Here is a 22048-nt window from a genome sequence, read left to right as displayed (position 1 = left end):
TGAAATTGCCGACTGAGTCAGGAGGGCAGTGGGTGAACCTGCCCATGGCGGCACCTGGGGCCCAGGGCCGCCGAGTCGGTCTTGCTGGTGCGTCGTGGTCGGGAGGAGGGCTCTCTACTCGGGGAGGGGGCGCGGAGCTCCTTCTGGCTGCGGCGCTGGCGCCCGTCTGGGGTCCTGCGAGGGGTCCTGGGCACGTGGTCAGGGCCGATGTGCGCTGAGGGCCCGCTGCCACGCCTGCTGTCCACCTGGGGCGCTGGTCTTTCGGGGGAGGCTTGGGGGCAGCTGGTGCTGCCCCACCTCACCTGGCGCGTCTGGGGCCGTGGTGGAGGGCAGGGAGGGGGCTGAGCGGTGGCGGAAGGGTGGGGACAGGACCCGCCTGGTGCTGGAGCGACGGGACGGAGATCCCTTTCCATCCCTGTACGTCCTGAAAAGAGGACTGTGCTCGGGAAGGGCCCTGACTTGCCCGAGACAGACGCTCGACTTGGACCCTCTGTTCATCCAGGACCCATGTTCCAGGCCCAACGGCGGCTCCCTGCTCCCTCCCCACTCCAGAGCTGCTTCCTCTTTTCATAAATATCACTTTCCTCAAACTTACCCGATTGGTCTTTCTATTTTTCACTAAAGCAACTTGCAGTGCAAAGATAATCAGAAAATGTCAAACAAATAAGTAATATAAAAATTAACATCGGAAAGTCAAGAATAAGTGTTGGGAAATTAGCCTCGTTATCCTAGTGGTGGGGAGTGCAGGTTCATGGAGCCCCGGGGGCCGGGGGACCGGCTTGCACCGGCCGCTGTCTCTCTGCACCCGGACCTGGTGCAGCCCCGGCGAGAAGCCGGTCCTGCCCTCCTTCTGGCAGGCGTTTTGCGGGGTGCAGACGGGGCGTCCACACGGTGGGCGGGCGGCGAGGGGCCAGCGCTGGCTGCACAGCCCATACCAGCAGCTGCTTCCGCCGGGGGCTTTTCTGGGGACCTCCCCAGGTGACCCCCGTGGGTGGACGTGCAGGGAACGTGCTGTGACTCTTCCGGTGGCTCCACCTGCAGTGAGTCTCTGTTTCGTTGGCAGGGTCCCCAGGACCGTCCAGCGAGCCCGGCAGCGGGACCTCGTCACCCCTCTTTGACAGCGGTTTGCATCTGAACGGAAACTCCAGCAACACGGTAAGCTCGCTCCTCCTCACCTTGGATTTAACCGGAAGCTCCCCTGGCAGATTTAGAAAAAGCCCTCGCTGCCCGTTTCAGAGGGAGATGCACACGTGGGTGTAGGATGTGCTTGCGTGCGCGTTACTCCCACGTGGACGCCTGGGCTTTCACCGTAGGGTCCTTTCAGCTCCTAACTCGCAATATCTCGTGAACAGGCCTGAGTACGTAAGTTTGAGGTAGAATGCGGAGTCGTGGTTCCAATTTTCCTTGGAATCTGACGGTGGGAACTGCCGGGGTTTGTCCTCCGGAAGCTTCCTCCAGACTCACAGGAAAGGGGTTCATTCCCAAGCGAATGGAGTCACCTAGGACGCGTGATGCTGTGTATTTGCAGTGAGTTTCCATCATCCTCCAAATCTTCACCTTCCCGAGAAAACCAGAGCTGAGCAGAAAGGGAGGGCTGCAGGCGACCTGGGCTTGGACGGCCGCCCCCTCCCCCAGGGAGGCCTGGCCTGACCCCGAGCCCGGCTGGCTGGGCCCTGAGAAGAGCCAGCGTCCAGGGTGCGGGCTCATCAACCACTGAGCCGTTAGTGGATACGGATTAGAATCCTGTAAGTAGCTTGAAAAAATGTTTTCTTGGAAATCGTATCCACTCGCACCTTCCGGCCACCACCTACCTGACCGGCAGGCGGAGCCAGAGGAAATGATTCATGTTTGCAGAGTCTATTCTTAAAATACCATTCTTTTCCATTTTTAACCCTTTAATATAGTTCTTGATATTTAAAAATTGCGTTTAGGGTCTACGTGAGTTATGAAGCAGGATAATAAAACAAATGTCCCTGAACTCAAGACTCAAATCGGTACTAGGAACATTGTCCCCAGCTTATACGGCTGCCTGTGTGTCATTCCCATATCCCATCTTCTGGCCTGCCCAAAATAAACAGCATCCTGAACCTTGAGTTTGTCACTGGCTTGATTAAAAAAAAAAAAAAGTTTATCCATATGTATAGATCCCTAAAATATACCATTTCATTTTGAGCCTTATAAAATGTTATTCTGTCATAGCCTTCTGGGATTTACATTTTTACCTGCTATTATGTTTTTGAGATCCACAAATGTTATGTATGTCCCTGGTTCTTTTTTGCTTGTTTGTTTTTTTCTGTATTATACTTAATTGTGTGAATATACTGCAGTTTATTTACTGATTATCAATCATCGCTAGACACTTGGCTTTTGTTTCTTGGTTTACTCTAGTCTGCTGTCACTGAAACCAGGGCTGCCATGAACATGCTTATAAATATCTCTTGGCTACAGACCCAGAGCTAGAATTTCTGGGCACAAATGATGCCAGTGTCTGATTTTCAAAGCAACGACAACTTATTTTCCCAGGCGGCTATCCCAGGCCACCGTCTCAGCAGCAGGGGGCATTCCAGGTGGCCATGGCTTCTCAGGGCTCCATGCTCTGGGTTCATTTTTCCAAGCACAGGGGTATTTGCTGGCTGCTCCCGGGTTGCCTGAGGAGGTCTGTTTGCCTCTCCTGCTTGCGGTTACTTTGCTTTCTCCCCTTCCGTGACGTGCGTCCATCACTTTCACCCCTTTACCTGTAAAGCTGTTTGTCTTTTCCTTCCTGATCCCTTGGGAAGCTCCATACACACTTAGGTTTAATATTTTGTTGAATTTGGGTCTCAAATCTCTGCTCACAATTTACAGCATGCGTTTTCGTTACAGTTACGCTACCTTTTGATAAATGGAAGTTAATCGGTGTAGACAAATGTGTCCATTTCTTTCTGGTAGAGGTTGTGGTTTTAGGATCTGGTTCAAGAAATCCTTTCTTATCCTAAGCTCATAAAGATGTTTCCTTGTGTTTCTTTCCTAAATATTTTTAAGCTTTGTTTTTCACTTTAGGTCTCCAAAGCATATGATACTTATTTTTGTAGAACATGTGAAAGGCTGGGACCCAGATTGATTTTCCTGGGTAACCGGTTGTGCTAACCCGTGTCCTCGGTCACTGTGATCACAGCGCATGTTTCCTGGTCTTGGGTTTATTGCTGAGACCTTGGTTGTTTTCTGATTGTCAATATCAATACCAGAACCACACTGCTTAGTTACTCTGTATTTATAATAAATTTTGTCACTGTAGGCTACGCTCTCTCACAACATCCTGAGTCTTTGTATTTTTTCCATTCTCTCTCACTTACCTTTTTCTTGTGGACTATATATAAGCCATGTTGAGTACAAGGAGTGACCACAAAGCTTTAGTCTTTGGAAGACTAGGATCTACAGTATCTCTGGATTGGAGAAGAAAATGGGCTCCACTCTGCAGTTTGTTTTATCAAAGGAAATGAGTTGGAACCTTCCTCAGACACAGAGGGTTTAGGCAGTTTTCGTTGGCTGCACTTTCAGACATGCTCACATCACTTTCCTTCTCCCAGGACCAGATGTGATGGAGCAAGAGGCAGAGTTTGCCAAGTTCAGAGCAGCTTTACAATCACAGGAGCGCTGGAGGCTGGGTTTCCCCTTCATGACTGTGTGCCCCTGACCCCCAACACATTTGTAACCCCTGCTTGTGGAGGGGGGAGCTGATAGAATGTGTTTTCACTCTGTCTGTGATTCCCAGAGCCATTCCACTGCTACCTTGTGTATTTGACAACTTCCCTGGGTTCTCATTTGAAACTAAATTATTAACTGCTCCCTCCCCAGATGCTACATCTGCTCAGTCTTCCCTACCCCCTATGAGAAGGAGTCTGCTCACGGCTTCACCCCCAGGCCCCACGTTCTCCTCCAGATGCAGGAACGGCTCACACAGCTTAAGATTCTAAGTTCATCACTCATACTGCACTGTTTTCGTGTCAGAAAACTTACTGAATATTTATAACAACAAAAAGTCTCATTCACATCAGTGTCACTCATCTCAATTGAGCGTGTATATTGTCAGGTCCTTCTCTCCCTCCACCCCTGTTTCCACACTCCTGCATGTCCTGTTCTGGCTCCCTTGTTAGTTGGTTAGTGTTCATGTTTTCCTTCACAGAGGGAACATAGAGGGGTTATTCCTTGATTACCTGGTTGTCCAAAAATATTTTCCTTTTTCCTGAGAGATAGCTGGTGCTTTCACCTGGTGTGCTTGGAATTTGGGTGCTGACCCGGTCCTTTGAGGGACTTCAGATGCCAATGTCTCTGCTTTACTTGTGGCAAATGCAAGGCTAAATTGTGTCTGACTAGTTTCCCTTTGTTGGAAAACTTTAGCAAAAATAAATAAGGAGCTGCAATTAAATAACAAAGAATTTATGACAGTAAATACATGATTTTCTGAGTTAAGAATTTCAAAAGATTAACTCAAACGATTAGGGTCATTACAGAGAATTGAATGACTCAAAAGTGTACAGGAACAATATATCAAACCAGAAACAAGATTTTACAGAAATTATAAGGAAACAGATACTAAACTTATAAATAGTAGTTGCAAAAGAAAAGCAGGGCTTCCCTGGTGGCACAGTGGTTGAGAATCTGCCTGCCAATGCAGGGGATACGGGTTCGAGCCCTGGTCTGGGAAGATCCCACATGCCGTGGAGCAACTGGGCCCGTGAACCACAACTACTGAGCCTGTGCGTCTGGAGCCTGTGCTCCGCAACAAGAGAGGCCGTGATAGTGAGAGGCCCGTGCACCGCAATGAAGAGTGGCCCCTGCTCGCTGCAACTAGAGAAAGCCCTCGCACAGAAACAAAGACCCAACTCAGCCAAAAATAAATAAATTAATTAATTAATTAAAAAAAAAAAAAGAAGAAAAGCAGATATAATAAGAAAAATAATTAAACAAACAAAATATATTTTAAAATATTAAACAAATAAACACATAAGTTAAACATTGAATTGAGTCTTCTAAATGGAAGGAGGGATGGTCTCCCAGGCAGAGATAACGAATGAGTGAATGATATTTAACTGTTTAATTAAAGTATAAGGCACATGCAGGGAAGTATACAACTTTGAAGAAACAGCTCAATAAATGTTATAGCACCCTGGTCAAAATATAGCACATCACCATAATTTCAAACTACCCTCTCCCTCAAAAAATTACTATTATTTTTACCTCAATTACTATAGATTAATTTTACCTGGGTTTGACTTTCATGTAGATGGGGTCGTACTCTTCTGTCTGACCTTGTTGCCAAGAGTCAATCTTAGAATCAACTAGTGAAAGCATAGATGACTTTGAACAATGACAATTTTATTAACAGCACATTTCTCAATAGTGACAATGGAAGCTAGATAACAGCCCAATAATATTTTCAAAATCATGGAGACAAGAAAAATAACTATTGGTCTATCTTTGTGTTCCTCACAAAACCATCCTTCCAAAACAAGGTAAAAATAAAGACTTGTTCATAGAAGAGAATCTGAAAGAGTATATCACTAACAGAATTTCTAAAGAACACATGTCAGGAAAAAGATAATGATCCCAGAAGGGCAGTTGGAGATTAAAGGAGGGAACTATGTATGTGAATCTAAACAAATGTTCTCTGCAGAAAGTAATAACATCACTTAAGTTAATGTCTAATATCTTAGGTTAAGATAAGAGAGCAAATACAGAATACTGAAAACAACATATGTGGTTCAGAGTGAGTGGACTGGATATAAAGCATTCTAAGTGCTACGGTTGTTAAGACACATCACGAATTAATAAAACACCAGTAAAAGTAAAACATCAAATGAAAAAAAGCAAATCAATAACAAAAAAATCCTTAACTAAAATGCATTAAGAAAAAAAGAATAGAAAAATAAAACAATGAAAGAGCCAAACTTAAGGAGGTAGATATGAGTACAGACATAGCAGTAATAAAATCAATATACATAGACTGAATTTACTAGTTATAGTTAAGAACCACAGATTTACTTCAATCTTTAAAATGATTCAAGTCCTGTCAAGCATCTTTTCTGACCACAATGGTATGAAACTAGAAATCAATTACAAGAAGAAAACTGAAAAATCCACAAGTATGTGAAGATTAAACAGCATGCTACTGAACAACCAGTGGGTCAAAGTAGAAGTCTCAATATCTTGAGACAAATGAAGATGGAAATACAGCATACCAAAATTTATGGGAAGCAGCCAAAGCAATTCTAAGAGGGATGTTCATAGTGATAAATGCATATGTTAAGAAATAAGAAAGAACTCTTATAAATAACCTAAAATTATAAATCAAGTAATTAGAAAAAGAAGAACAAACTAATCCCAAAGTTAGTAGAAGGAAGTAAGTAACAAAGGTCAGAATGGAAATAAGTGCAATAGAGACTAAACAGACAATGGAAAGCATCAGTGAAACTAAGAGCTGGGGTTTTTTTTGAAAAGATAAACAAAATAGACAAAGCTTTAGCTAGACTTACCAAGAAAAAAAGGCAGCACTCAAATAAATAAAAGTAGAAATGAAAGAAGAGACATTGCAACTGATACACAAATACAAAAAATCATAAGAGACTTCTCTGAACAATACTATGCTAACAAATTAGACAACTTAGAAGAAATGGATAAATTCTTACAACATAAAATCTAAAAAGACTGAATCATGAAGAAATACAAAGTCTGAACAGACCTATTACTAGTAAGGTGATTGAATCAGTAATCAAAAATCTCTCAGCAAACAAAAGTCCAGGACCAGATTGCTTCACTGGTGAATTCTACCAAACATTTAAAGAAGAATTAATACCAGTCCTTCTGAAACTCTTCCAAAAAATTGAAGAGGAGGGAAGAATTCCAAACATATTTTACAAGGCAAGCATTACCCTGATACCAAAACCAGACAAATATGCCACAAAGAGAAAGTTACAGGCCAATATCCCTGATAAACATAGATACAAAGATTCTCAACAAAATATTAGGAAACCCAATTCAACAATATATTAAAAGGATCTTATGCTATAATCAAGTGAGACTTACTCTGAGAATGCAAGGATGGTTCAGTATCTCCAAATCAATCAACATGATGTACCACATTAACAAAATAAAGGATTAAATCATATGAGTATCTTAATACAATAGATGCAGAAAAATCATGAGACAAAATTCAAAATCTTTTCATGATCAAAAAAAACACTCAGCGGGACTTCCCTGGTGGCACAGTGGTTAAGAATCCGCCTGCCAATGCAGGGGACACGGGTTTGAGCCCTGGTCCGGGAAGATCCCACATGCCGCGGAGCAACTAAGCCCGTGCGCCACAATTACTGAGCCTGTGCTCTAGAGCCCATGTGCCATAACTACGGAGCCCATGTGCCACAACTACTGAAGCCTGTGCTTCTAGAGCCTGTGCTCCACAACAAGAGAAGCCACAGCAATGAGAAATCTGCGCACCATAACAAAGAATAGCCCCCGCTCGCCGCAACCAGAGAAAGCCTGTACGTAGTAACAAAGACCCAACGCAGCCCCCCAAAAAATTAATTAATTAATTAATTATCAAAAAAACTCAGCAAATTGTATATAGAGGGAACATACCTCAATATAATAAAGGCCATAAATGACAACTGCACAGCTAACATTGTACTCAGTGGTGAAAAGCTTAAGGCTTTTCCTCTAAGGTCAGGAACAAGAAAAGGCTGCCCACTCTCACCTCTCCTATTCAACATAGTACTAGAAGTCCTAGCCAGAACAATTAGGCAAGAAAAGGAAATGAAAGACATCCAAAGTGGAAAGAAAGAAGTAAAATTGTCTTTATTTGCAGATGACCTGGTACTATATTAAGAAAACCTTAACGACTCCACTAAAGAACTCTTGAGTTCTAATAAACAAATTCAGTTAATTTGCAGGATGTAAAATCTATTACAAAAATCAGTTGTATTTCTGTACACAATAATGAACTATCAGAAAGAGAAACTATGAAAATAATCCAATTTATAATTGCATAAAAAAGAAAAAAATACCTTGGAATAAATTTAACCAAGGACATGAATGATCTGTACCCTGAAAAATTTTAGACATTAATGAAGGAAATTGAAGAAGACACAAATAAATGGAAAGATATTCCATGCTCATGGATTGGAAGAATAAACCTATTGTTAAAATGTCCATACTAACCAAAGCAATCTACAGATTCGTGGGATACCTATCAAAATTCCAATGGCATTTTTTCACAAAAAAACAGAACAAGCAATCCTAAAATGTATACGCAACTACAAATGATCAAAAATACCTAGAACAATCTTGAGAAAGAGAAACAAAGCTGGAGGCATCACACTTCCTGATTTCATACTAAATTTCGAAGATATAATAATCAAAACAGTATGGTATTGGCATAAAAAAGGCACATAGATCAATGGAACAGAATAGAGAACCAAGAAATAAACTCACACTTATATGGGCAATTAATTTATGACAAAGGAGTCAGGAACATACAATGGGGAAAAGGATAGTCTCATAAATGAAAGGTGTTGGGAAAACTTGATGGCCACATGCAAAAGAATGAAACTAGGCCTCTGTCTTACACCACTGACAGAAATTAACTCAAAATGAATGAAAGACTTGAATGTAAGACCTGAAACCATAAAACTCCTAGAAGAAAACATAAATGGTAAGCTCCTTGACATTGGTCTTGGCAATGATTTTTTAAAAATTTAACCCCAAAAACAAAGGCAACAAAAGCAGCAATAAACAAGTGGGGCTACGTCAAACTAAAGAGCCTCTGCACAATGAAGGAAATCATCAACATAATGAAAATGGAGAAAATATGTGGAAATCATGTACTTTATCAGAAGTTAATATCCAAAATATTTAGAAAGAATACATACTACTCAGTAGCAAAAAGCAAACGATTTAAATCAAAATTGGGCAGAGGGACTGAATAGATATTTCTCCAGAGAAGGCATACAGATGACCAATAGGTACATGAAAAGATGCTCAATATCACTAATCATCAGGGAAATGTAAATCAAAGGCACAATGAGATACCACCTCACACCTGTCAGAATGGCTATTATCAAAATGACAAGAAGTAACAAGTGTCATCTGGGGGGCTGGGAGCAGATGGCAGTGTCTCCGCGGGGTCTCAGGTTTCTGCAACATTTGTGATTTCCCCTGCATCACTCATCTAATCCCATGGGGTGGTGTTTGGGCAACTGTTTGTGTTCCAGCTGAGGGCAGTTTTGCTGCGGAAAGATTTGCTAGCAGTTCTTAGTGCATTTGGATTTCCTCTTGTGTATGCCTTACTTTTGTATTCTTTTTCTTAAAGAATCCCCCCTTCACATTCTATCGTCTTTGGGCTTTATGAAAACTGCATCGGCTCCAGAGTTCAGGGTACCGGTCACGGGGGGGATGGGGGCCAGCCGTGCCCACGGGGGAAGTCAGGAGGACGCAGAGGGCTGCAGCAGCGATGCTCTAATTTGTGAGTCCCCTGGGAGCTTCCGGGGGCTTCGTTTTAGTTTTATGTTTCATAACTTCCTCTATGATTTGTGTACATAAGAATATATGTATTACACTCTGTATATATCAAATACAACAAAAATTTCAATGTAGCAGATTGAAGGAGAAAAGCTGCTAGAAAGACATTTAAATAAATAATGTGGAATCATCTTAAAACTTGAGAAGGGTTATTTGGAGGAAGGCAGTGAATAGCTACCTTACCTCCAAGGAATTTAGGCAAAAACAGAATAGTTATATACAAACAGTAGGTCTGTTGCAGACCACGAATGGGCCGGCGAGGCAGAAGGGCTTGTCTCCCAGAAGGTTCTGAGTCAGAACTGGTGGCCGGTGGGTAGAGGTTCAGCAAAGTTCAAGCGAAGATGACTCCACTGGTCCTGACCTGGGGGCTCTGCAGGGGGCGTTGCAAAGTGGTCCCCACAAAGCTGGCCTTGTGGTTGTGTTTTCTGTGGGGATGACTGACCAGGCCTGACGGAGCACAGCGCAGCAGCGTTTCTGGAAGGCGTCTGGCAGCAGGTGATAACACCGCTGTGGTTCCTCACGCCTCAGACGTAGCAGTTCCACACCCAGGAATGTATGACAAGCCGTGTTTTAGAGCACATTCAATGTGTGCTTAAGAAAAAGTGATTTCAATCTGGCTTCTCAATAATGGGGAAATAATTAGTTATATGGGGGTAGATTCATGTGATGAGATTTTTCAGTGTTTTAAAATGAATTTTACCAAGATTGTTTACTGACTGGAAAACACATCATGTTAACTTTCAAAAGTGTATGTAGTGAAGAACACAATAATTTACAAAGGCATTGGAAAATAAATGATATATGCCAAATGCTAAAGTGGATTATCCATAGAAGGAAAGAATGTGGGTCACCTGAATTTTCTTCCTTATATGTATAGATCTATTTACTAATAATAGTATTAACAACAACAATTTACATAGTAGTTATTACATAGCAGGAATCTTTCTAAATATTATGTATCTGTCATGATTACCTTCTTTGTATGGGAGAAGGTAAAACTCTGAGGCACAAGAATTTAACTCATTTACCAAGGGAACACAGCTAGTGCATGCTAGCACATGGGAGGGAAACACAGCTAGTGCATGCTCGTGCACACCAAGGGAGCACACCAACAGAACACATCTAGTGATGCTAGTGCAAAGCAAGGAAACAGCTGGTACATACTCAAGTCAGAATTTGAACTCCATGATGTGGTCCTGGAGCCCTGCTCAAACCTGATGGAACAGCTCAAGTAACTATTTTTGAAATGGATCTGTTTTTCTTCCATTATCAATTCACAAAATGTTGATTTTTCTCTCTTGTAACTCAGAAGTAATTTTTCTCTCATATAATTTCTGTGCCATCTTTTTCACACGAACCAAGTCTGTTCCTAATAATCTTGATACAGGAAATGATGCACCTTTGCTTGCATTGGTGCCTCAGCTCTGCGGGTTGTAGGATTACATTAGGGCATCGTTCCACCTCTGAAGCCCCCCAATCCTGTTTAATAATATCATATTTTTCTAAAAATAGTATTTGCACAGTCCTCTTACTTTCATCATGTGCATCAGCATTTTATTGACCTGTATCGTAAATAGATTCTGGTAGCTGTAACTCTTCACTTGGCTTCCAAATTGGCCTGATTTACCACCACTCAGTGAAGAGTTTAAGAATCAGGCCCTGTTTTTACTCCATCATTCGTGTTTCATAAGATATTTTTAATCTTATCATCATAATAATGATTTCAATTTGAAGAATATAACAATAACCTGTTGTCAGATACATTCATTTACTTTTTTTTTTTTTTTTTTAAATTTTTATTTATTTATTTATTTTTGGCTGTGTTGGGTCTTCGTTTCGTGAGGGGGCTTTCTCTAGTTGTGGCAAGCGGGGGCCACTCTTCATCGCGGTGCGCGGGCCTCTTCACTATCGCGGCCTCTCTTGTTGCGGAGCACAGGCTCCAGACGCGCAGGCTCAGTAATTGTGGCTCACGGGCCCAGTTGCTCCGCGGCATGTGGGATCCTCCCAGACCAGGGCTCGAACCCGTGTACCCCTGCATTAGCAGGCAGATTCTCAACCACTGCACCACCAGGGAAGCCCTCATTTACTTTTAAATTATTGTATTGCTGTAATATTTAAAAATTTATACGACTTAAATACTTTAGATACTTGTCTTCACAAAATTAATGAATTAATTTCATTAAAATAACAAGCCAAGCATTTCCACTCAAAATATGTCAAATTCAAATAGAAAAATTATTTACATATTTTTATGGCATGCTGAGACCATATAGTACAGCACCACTGTTTCATTCCTGAGATATATATCTTAAATTTGCTGCAGAAAAATATTTTAGAATGAACCTTCTCTCTCAATAATAATTAATATTTGATGGTTAATTGAGCCTTTAAGAGCTGCCCTTTGGAGAGAAAACAAAAATTATTTTAGCAAGAAACACACTTGATTAAAAGTTGACAGATATGACACTTCGGTAGAATATGTGAACATAGTTTGTGCAAAGCTGCCTGTGTTTTCTTTAATTACTTTCCTGAGATGCACTTGTCATTGGTCCCTGTAACCTTGGTGACCTGTTCATAGGTCGCCTCACAAAAGACCCACAGCACACCTGCTGCGCTGGGTTTCCCGTGGTGTCTTGTCCGTGCGCACCTGCTCTGTCCAGGGCTTCATGCAGGACAGTCCGACTGTCCAGGAAGGGCCGGGCCCCTGACAGATTCAGGTGCAGCTTGACAGGAGGCATTTTCAAAGAAAATTGGAACTGGAAATGCTGTAAAAGCTGAAGCTCTGTTACAAAAATATTTTAGTTCTGGGTCTATTTTAAAAAGAATTGGGGGGACTTCCCTGGTGGTCCAGTGGCTAAGACTCTGGGCTCCCGATGCAGGGGGCCCGGGTTCGATCCCTGGTCAGGGAACGAGATCCCACGTGCTGCAACTAAGACCCGGCGCAGCCAAATAAATAAATAAATAAATATTTTTTAAAAAAACAGTTATTCCCAAAAAAATAAAATAAAATAAAATAAATAAAAAGAACTGGGAAGAAGAGGATTCCTCCCAAGCCTCCACAGGGCCCAAGGCACTTGTTTCCCGTCCCCGAGGGAAATTACCGCCATCGGGAGGTGACCGGTGAGAAGCGAACACAGAAGGAGTTCAGGGCTGACGCCCAACAAAGCGTATTAAGGCTGCTTTATCGGGGCCACGGCCCAGCTGCCACCAGCCTCATGGCTTCCGTGGGACAGAGTGAGATTGTGGCACTTTCTCCTTAAGGAGCTTTGTGGTCTCCTTGGTGGTCCCCCCCCAAAGCTCTTCCCTGATACGAAGTTCCCCCACTTGCTGGGCCCGAGGCACTCTCGCTCTGCTGCCCCCGCAGCTGTCGCCCTTAGGCCTCTGGTCTCAGTGGATCATCCGCCAGGCTGTTCCGGATGCTGGGGACACGGCTGGCCTGTCCCAGCGCCCCAGGGCCCAGCTCACGGGAGGAGGGAGCAGGACCAGCGCTCCCCGGGACCCTCCCTCCCCAACGCCCCACCGGTGGTCCTCAGGTGACGCCTCTGGCCACCAGTGTGGACGGCCAGCTTGGGTCCGGCCGCGGCCCGGGTCACCCGGCCCTCTCCGGGCGCCCCCAGCATCAGCCGGCACCACCTGCACATCCAGTTAGCGACACTGCAGGCAGCCCAGGCTCCCGGCCCGAGTCCCTGTGGGACAGTCTGCTTATGAGGGTTCCTCCTTGGAGATTTTCAGTAAGAATCCCTGTGTCCTCATGTGTGAAAGACTGTTTCCCCAGCAGAGTGAGAGACTGGCCGGGGAGATGGATTCGTAGCCCCTGGGACGCTTGGGAAGGACACCCTGTGCTGGCCGCTTGGCCTGCGTGGACCCTGGGTTCTGCGCGGCCGGGCGGCTCCCCAGGAAAGGCCAGGGTGTGTCCCTGGTGCTGACCCTGAGAGCAGTGGCGTAGGGTGGCCGCCCAGGCGCAGTGGAGGGCCGTCCCTTCCTCACTGACTCCAGAGCCTCTTGGGAAGTGACGGGAAGAGAAACGAGGGCCGGGGGCGGGCAGGGAGCTGCTTCCCCAGGCCGGGGGCTCCTTCCCTGTCCCGCCTCACGTGTGACCCTGCAGCCCCTGGGAGCAGGCGGGGCCCCAGGGTTGGAAGGTGGGTCTCGTCCCTCTGATGTCACCAGTATCATCCCTCCACTCCCCACCTGCCTCAGAGATGGATGTTTCATTGTTTCAGTGATGGAAAGACAGAAACATGTAGGAGGCCTGTCAGGGTGATGCACTAGGTGTCTCTTCCTGCAGCGTTGCTTATCTCTCCCGAAAAAATGTCTTCGTAACAAAGTCACCTCCGGCACTGGGAGCTGTGAATACGTTGCCCCTCTGAGGGTCATCGGGAGAAACCTGAACATACGAGGTGAGCATCGTTCAGGATGTCAGAGGAAGTGACTGTTGACGTGGATCACTTACCCCACGCTGCATAAGAATAGAAGTCTTATCGTCTTCTCAAGCTTCTAGATATTTAACAAAAATGTAAAGGGAACACTCACGTGGACGCCCTGCAACTCTGGCGTCTGTGACGTTAGAGAGAAGAGCTCAGGTTAGACCAAGTTCAACAGCCATGGGCGGTGAGTAACTCAGAACTAACTGCGCCTTGAGGATCCAGAGTTTTCTTCTTGGGCAAAATATTCCAAGTATGTCTCACCCAAGAGACATTTCTTGAGTGTGCAAATAGGACAGTTTTATTGGTAAATTTGCAGATTTAAATACAGAGAACTCAAAGCACAGAGTAGTGAATGCTCTCTAAATGAGTCCTTCCTCCAAGCCGGGCTCCGGGCGCGTGTGCCGATGGACGCCAGGCTGGACCTGCCGGAGGCCGGCCCGCCCGGGCCCCTAGGGCTCGAGCCGCACCAGGGTCTTTTCGGCAGAGATGGTCACGTTCTGACAGATGCTTTGGTCCCCTGTGATTTGGGTTCCGCGACAGCGCTTCAGGCCGTGGGACCGTCACACCCGTGAGGACCTGGCTCAGAAACGGTGACCGTCTCCGTGCAAACCAGGCATGAGTTTGTGGTGGAAGGAGGTCTTCTCTGCACGAAGCTCACCGGCTTCATCTCACGGACCTGCGGCACCTCCACTCCACGGCAAACACGGACATGGACCCAGGAGACTGGCATGCGGATTTAAGACTGTTCAATCTGTGGTTCCGGGGAATGTATGCATTTTAAAACGCCTGAAAAATATTGCCCAATAAGTTATTTAATTTAGAAAATTATAAGAATTCTGGACTAAAAGTCAAATTCTGTAGGAATCCTGCATCCCTTCACTGAGCCTGTTTTAACCCTCGTTGATTTTCACGTAAAAAGGGGCTAGAAACACTTTTACTGCCGCGTTACAGTGCTGTTGTATTAACTATTTGTTTGTTTTGTGTTCAAAGGCTAAGACCCCAGGCTGCACCTGGGACCAAGCCCCGCCGAGCCCCAAGTACCCTTCTTCCTGGGGCGGGGGCGGCCGGGGGGCTGCGGTCCTCGGGCCGAGCAGGGCTTTGGCGGAGTGCTGCTCGGGGACGGACAGGCTATGGGGCGGCAGCAGGTGGTTTAGAAGGTGAGGAGCGGGGCCTGGACCGTCACACACAGCAGAGATGAAAGCACGAGGAGGGTCATTTCTGGAGTAAAAACTACCACGGGGAAGTCATGACAGAGCGCTGAAGGAGAAATTACAGCAGAGACCCAGCGTGACCACCAACTCTTTCCCCGGAATGAGCGCGAGGCCCGCCGTATGCCAGCGTGATTACAGTTTTTAAAAATAAGAAATACAGAAGCATCGCCTGTGAATAGTGTTCCAAAGGGACCATCCTATTGCAGTCAAAATAATCTGTCACAGAAACGTTATGCTCTCATCTCAAATTAGATACTGACAGTAAAATTAATTATATAATTATAAAAAATTCTCCCCATAAAGAAAAACTGTTCTCTTAAGAATATGCTGGGAAACTCTGAGCTAACTGCTCAGTCTCTTGTGTCTGCCTTTCTGTCCTAAATCTCTGGATCCTGAAAACATAGTATTTCATGTTTTTTTGTTTTTGACAGGTCAGGTTTAAAATTCCAATCTAGTATCTGGGCCAACATCCAAAATGCAGTGTGACTGTTTCATATCCAATTTTAGGTCTTTCTAGTTGGGGGAAAAAATAATCTGTTTTCTCAGTTGATGTTGAATTCTTTTTTTTTTCAATTTTTTAAAAAGTATAGATTTGGTGCATCTTGTTTCCCCCCAAAAAAGAAGTGTTTATAAAAGTTTTATATAAATAATTTTGTTGTAATCAATTTCACTTTTAAAAGCACTAACTTTATGATATATGGTCAATAATGTAGTAAGGCAGGGAGTGTTTTCAGAATGTGTCTGCTTGGGGGATGGTGACGGAGAGTAAATTTGGATACATCTACCAAAGACAAGGTGGGGCTGCGTATCGATTTTGAGGTCACTCACCGCAGTTTCCGTAGTCGAGCTCCGATTCCCAGCTCACAGGATGAAGAGCCAAGTTCCGAGGCATTTACTCGGTGCGGACCCGCTTTCCCCCAGAGTTTCTGGTTTCTCAGTTCTGATGTGAATACGTGGACGAGATTATTTTCGGAGCAGTTCCTGGTTCTCTCTGCTGCTGTGATCCCCTTTATCGATGTTACCACATCGGGAGGTGACTTCTGTTCCCCTGGCTCTTTTTCCTCTAAAAGATACTAAAGGATCTTCTGGGGGTGGGGGGCCCTGATACAATTGCCTGGTCTAAATGGTAACGCCAGCTTCTTTAGTGCAGGAGATCCGGGGCCACAGGAGTAGGGGCAGAATTGCTCCAAGGCGAAGACGGCCTGGAAGGGTGCCCGCCTGTGAACAAGGCTGGTGGGGAGACGCCCACGTGGGGCAGCCTGATGCCGAGGGGCGGGAGCCAGACTGTCCTGCCGGACTCACTGCTTTCGAGCAAAGTCCGAGCAGGGGAAGGGGCCTCGGGCATGGGCGTCGCAGCGTCTGGGCGACGTGAGACCCATGGGGGAGGCAGGGTTCACGCTGAAGGGGCAGGCGTGGGGCACAGGACCAAGGACAGAGGGGGAACTGGAGGGCAGTGGGGGGCTCTGCCCGCTTGTCCCTAAGCAGGCGTCTGGGGCAGCCCCGGACACCTTAGCCCCTGTTTCCTGTGAACTTGGGACCCCGCGTCCCCGTCGGTCCCTGAATCAGGCCTGGCGACTCAGAGCAGGCCTGCCACATCCTCTCGGTGTCCGCAGGGCACCGGGAGCTCGGGGGCGGCCCCGAGCAGGCATCGTCAGCAGCTGTCGCAGCCCGATGGGAAGACCCAGGGCTCCAGGAGGCGTCCCCGCCGCACCCCAGGCCCCGCCGGCTCGTCTGCTCTTCGTCCTGAGACTGACCCACACGAGGACGCAGAGGTTCGGCCCTTTGGACGTCAGGCCTCGGGAAGGAGAGTCAATGGTCGAAAACTCTGAGCTGCGCTGGATTTCTTCCGAAGCGCAGAATTGACTCTCCCGGGGGAAGGTGAAAAGCAGGCGTGTCCGTGGGGTCCCCGCACTTCTCCGAGGGGCTGGACCCCACTTGGCGGCACACGGAGTTGCAGTTCATTCCGTGAAGACAGTCAGGGCCTGCAGCCCCCCGCACGATTCCCGGGAAACGCCGTGTGCGGCGTCGCCGACCGAACGTCTCCCGACTCCGCTAAGATGACTCGAGACGTGGAAACGGAACGGCCGCAGGGGAAACGGACTCGCGGCTCACGGAAGCCGGACCTGCCGTGTTCAGGGAGCTGGTGCAGGCGCGGGGCTCGGGCTGCCGTCCACACCCGCGGGCGGCCGGCGTGCTGGGGCCAGAAGGGCAGCAGCCTCTCCACGGGGCCGGTGACTGTGTCACGAGGCAGCAGACGGCGGTTTGCCCTTCCCTCCACGTCACCTGTCACCCTCTCCTCTTTAGAAGCCAAAATGCCCAGAAAATCAAAGCGGGGAGAGGGCAGGTGGGGCTGTTACTGGGCCCGGGGGCTGGCCTGACTGGGGGCGGCTGGGCCCGGGGATGCCTGCAGGGCTGTCCCCCCCCCCCCCGGTGTCCTGCCCGCTGCTCAGACCCCGGCAGCACCCTCAGGGGTCTCACCCTGTGGCCACGTAAGGCCATGAAGTCCACATAACTCTCACGAAGTTCAAGTATTGGGGTGATTGGGACTTTTCACAGAAATCCTTCCTTCTTAGGACTTACTAGATGCTTAGAGATTTCAGACTCCCTCTAAGTCCTGAAGTCCTTGCAGGGGTAGCTGTTCTCTTGGACGGTGTTTTACAGTTCTGGTCACTTCCAACTGAGGCACCCTCACAGGGCTCTGTATCTCTGTTTGCAATACTGAAATACTGTTCTTTGCCATTATTATTGTGCCATAATGTAGTCTGAAATTATATATGAAATAGGTCCGTCCTCCAGCAAAATCTATAAAGGTAGAAAGTACAGACCGCGACCCACAGGCATGTGTGTCTGCTGGGTAGACACCTTGTTTTAATTGAACGTGAAGTGGTAAACAGTTAGCTGCTTGCTAGTTTTTGAGTCTTTCCCTTAGGTTTAATAATTGTCTTTATTGATCAAAACTTTTAGGAATAGAAGTCACATTACTGGGCTTATCTAAAAACAACATCTGGGCATTACAGCATGCCATGAAGAAGGACCTTCTGAGAGCCATGCAGAATAAAACCCGGGTTTGGAGTTTCCTGTCTGCTGCCTGTGTCACTGAAGGCTTCATGTCACATTCTCAGCATCTCCTGTGAGCAGTCAATTCATAATGTTTGCACTCTGCTAGGTCAGAATATCCAAAATCCAGACCTTCAGTAATAACACCAAATACCTGCTGTCCATTCTAGTGACTTACTAGTTAATTTCATGGAAATAAGCATTATTATTATTATTATTATTATTATTATTACATGGCTGTGGAACGTAACCTATGAGCCCAACCTGCAAATTATCAAACTGGATACAGAGAGCACACGAACAAACACAAATTATATAATACTCCCTTCTCATGTGAAACCATTCTTGATAATCATTTTAGCCATCATATTTTATTCTAATTATTTTTAAAACTTGCAGTTGATATAGGCACACCACACTTTATTTTGCTTTGCAGATCCTGCATTGTTTACAAGTTGAAGGTTTGTGGCAACCCCACCCAAGCAAGCCTATCGGTGCCATTTTTGCAGCAGCATTTTCTCACTTCATGTCTTTGTGTCACATTTTGGTAATTCTCTCAATATTGTAGACTTTTTCATTTTTATTATGTTTGTTATGGTCATCTGTGATCAGTGATCCTTGAGGTTACTGCTGTAATTGTGGGGGGCAGGGTCACAAACCTCAGCCATATGACAGTGGACTTAATCGATAGATGTTGTGTGTATGCTGACTGCTCCACCAACCGGCCATCTCCCCATCGCTCCCTCTCCTCGGGCCTCCCTATTCCCTGAGACCCAATATTGAAACTAGGCCAATTAATAACCCTACAATGGCCCCTAAGTGTTCAAGTGGAAGGAAGAGTCACATGTCTCTCACTTTAAATGGCTGAGCTTAGTGAGGAAGGCATGTCAGAAGAAGCCGAGATAGGCTGAAAGCTTGGCTTCTTGCGCCAAAGAGTTAGGCAAGCTGTGAATGCAAAGGAAAGTTCTTGAAGGAAATTACAAGTGCTACTCTAGTGGACACACAAATGATAAGGAAGTGAAACAGCCTGATTGCTGATACGGAGAAGATGTGAGTGGTCTGGATAGAAGATCAAACCAGCCACAACATTCCCTTAAGCCAAAGCTCAATCCAGAGTAAGGCCCTAACTCTCTTCAATTCTGTGAAGGCTGAGGCAGGTGAGGAAACTGCCGAAGAAAAGTTTGAAGCTAGCAGAGGTTGGTTCATGAGGCTTAAGGAAAGATGCCACGTCTCCATAACATCGAAGTGCAAGGCGAAGCAGCAAGTGCTGATGTAGAAGCCGCAGTAAGTTAACCAGAAAATCTAGCTAAGTTAATTAATGAAGGTGGCTACACTAAACAACAGGTATTCAATGTAGAGAAACAGCCTTCTGTGAGAAGAAGATGCCATCTAGGACTTTCATAGCTAGAGAGGAGAAGTCAGTGCCTGGCTTCAAAGCTTCAAAGGACAGGCTGACTCTCTTGTCAAGGGCTAAAACAGCTGGTGACTTTCAGTTGAAGCCAGTGCTCATTTACCATTCTGAAAATCCTAGGGCCCTTGAGAATTATGCTACATCTACTCTGCCTGTGCTCTATAAATGGAACAAAGCCTGAATGATAGCACATTTGTTTACAGCATGGTTTACTGAATGTTTTAAGTCCACTGGTGAGACTTACTGCTCAGAAAAAAAGATTCCTTTCAACATATTACTGCTCACTGACAATGTACCTGGTCACCCAAGAGCTCTGATGGAGATGAACAGCAGGATTCATGTTGTTTTCAGGCCTGCTAACACCCATCCATTCTGCCCATGGATCAAGGAGTAATTTCAACTTTCAAGTTTTATTATTTAAGAAGTACATTTCATAAAGCTATAGCTGCCATAGACAGTGATTCCTCTGATGGGTAATGTCAATTGAAAACGATCTGGAAAGATTCACCATTCTAGATGCCATTAAGAACATCTGTGATTCCTGGGAAGAGGTCAAAATATCAACATTATCAGGAGTTTGGAAGAAGTTTCTTCCAAAACTGTTTATAAAATTCTCCTGTTCCGGGGAGAAGCAGTGAGCACCCAAAGGATAAGACGAAGATGCACCAAGAAAAACCAACCCAGTATATCTCCTGCAAAAATAAATATCCTGTTACACTGAAAAAAATAAGGCATTTGTTCTCAGGTGCTGGGCAGCTGGCAGTTCCACACAGTGACCCTTGAAAAGAGAGAACATCACAAGTTAAGTACCACCTGGGGACAGTGGAACTCAAACATAGTGCATGGTCCTACTGCACTGAGAAGCAAAAATAAGGATGTAGAGCTTCTGAATCAGCTAGAATCTGGGCGACAAGGCACCAAAGAGTCATAACCTGAAGGAGGTGGCAGAGGGGGAGTCAGAAGATTTGGGGTGTTGGGCCCCTCCCTGGCTGAATGTAGGATACCCATGCACAGGGAAATACTATCAGTGCCCACCCAGGAAAGGCTGCTGAGGGGTAGGAGCAAGCGAAGATGCTAGAGGTCAAGCAGTGGTGATGAAATTTCATTTCCCCTTTGCCTGGAATGGGGAAGATTTAACCCCCCAGGACATGGCGGCTGAAACCCCAGAAAGGCTACACCTTTCTCACTGAGACCACATTAAACCTGTCTTAACAGAGTCCAAAACCAAGCTTTGAAAACATCTGCAGAGACAACAGAGTTTGGGGCTGATTCCTCTAAGTTACAGAGATTAGTAAACAGCTTAGATTTTCCAAAAACCCACCTCAACAAAGCTTAAAACTTCTTAATTTTAAGGTGCTTATATAACTGAACTGCCTGTTGAACAAAAAACAGCTCTTTAGAGGAAGATAATATAATCCATAGTCCCTACCTTAGGTTACAATGTCCAGTATGCAATCAAAAATTACTAGTGATGCAGAGAAACAAGACAAAGTGATATAAAGCTAAGAAAAACTCAGTCAGTAGAAATAGACCCCACATGATGTTGTGTTTAGCCAACAAAGACCTTAACACCTTCAAGGCCTTGAGGATAATATGGTTTTAATGGTTGAACAGATAGGAACTCTCAGTAAAGAAATTGAGATTTCAAAAATGAAACAAATGATAATTGTAGAACTGAAAGTGCAATAACTAGAATTTTAAGAAAAGAAAAAAATCTACCGGATAGGCTTCATATGAATTAAAGATGGCAGAAGGCCTGGCGGTAAACTTGGAGACACACCAACAGAAATCTGCGCATCTGAAGAACAGGAAAAAGACTGAAAAACAAGGGAGCACCAGGGACCTGTGGCATAACTCAAGTGGACCAAGGCTATGTGTACTTGGAGTCCAGAAGGAAAATGGGAACGAAGACAAAGCTGGATGAATACAAAGAAAACTATACGCCAGCAGATCCCAGTCAAACTGTTGAAAGTCAAAGAAGAGAAAATCTAGGTAGAAGCCAGATTTTTAAAAAAGACATATTGTTTACATAGGAACAGAGAAACGAATGAATATCTATTTAGAATTCTATATCCAGGGAAAAATATTCTTCAAAAGTGAGGGGATACAAACATTTTAAAAGAAATTTAAGCTGAGAGAAAATATCACCAGCAGACCTGCACTACCCGAGATACTAAAAGATGCTCTTCAGGCTGAAAGGACAAGACACCAGATGGAGACTTACACATACAGAAAGAAGTAAAGAGCAGCATAAACGGTAAATAAGTGGGTGTGTGTATAAAATATCTATTTTCCTTATCATAATTTCCTTTAAATATAAATACTTCAGAGGACAAAATGATAAGATGGTAAAATGGAGTTGATAATGTATGTTGAAGTAAAAGATGTAGCAA

At 45.2% G+C, this 22048-nt stretch overlaps 1 protein-coding gene across 17 annotated transcripts in view; it reads left to right on the top strand.

The window, feature by feature from the left end:
• The window catches only part of SNTG2 (syntrophin gamma 2), a 214388-nt gene that overhangs the window by 108187 nt on the left and 84153 nt on the right, over nucleotides 1-22048 (top strand). For all 17 annotated transcript variants that reach the window (XR_009506382.1, XR_009506384.1, XR_009506385.1 and 14 more), the window contains one exon: nucleotides 1064-1155. Coding sequence is in view for 10 of the 17 variants with exons in the window: in XM_059942328.1 (XP_059798311.1) it covers nucleotides 1064-1155 (92 nt within the window). In the remaining 7 variants the exon portion in view is untranslated. The remainder of the gene's footprint in view (nucleotides 1-1063; nucleotides 1156-22048) is intronic.

This window comes from Balaenoptera ricei, chromosome 13 (assembly GCF_028023285.1).
Source record: "Balaenoptera ricei isolate mBalRic1 chromosome 13, mBalRic1.hap2, whole genome shotgun sequence".
NCBI classification, from domain to species: domain Eukaryota; kingdom Metazoa; phylum Chordata; class Mammalia; order Artiodactyla; family Balaenopteridae; genus Balaenoptera; species Balaenoptera ricei.
Note: the sequence above shows the minus strand (reverse complement) of the source record. Positions and strands in the feature narration are given on the sequence as shown.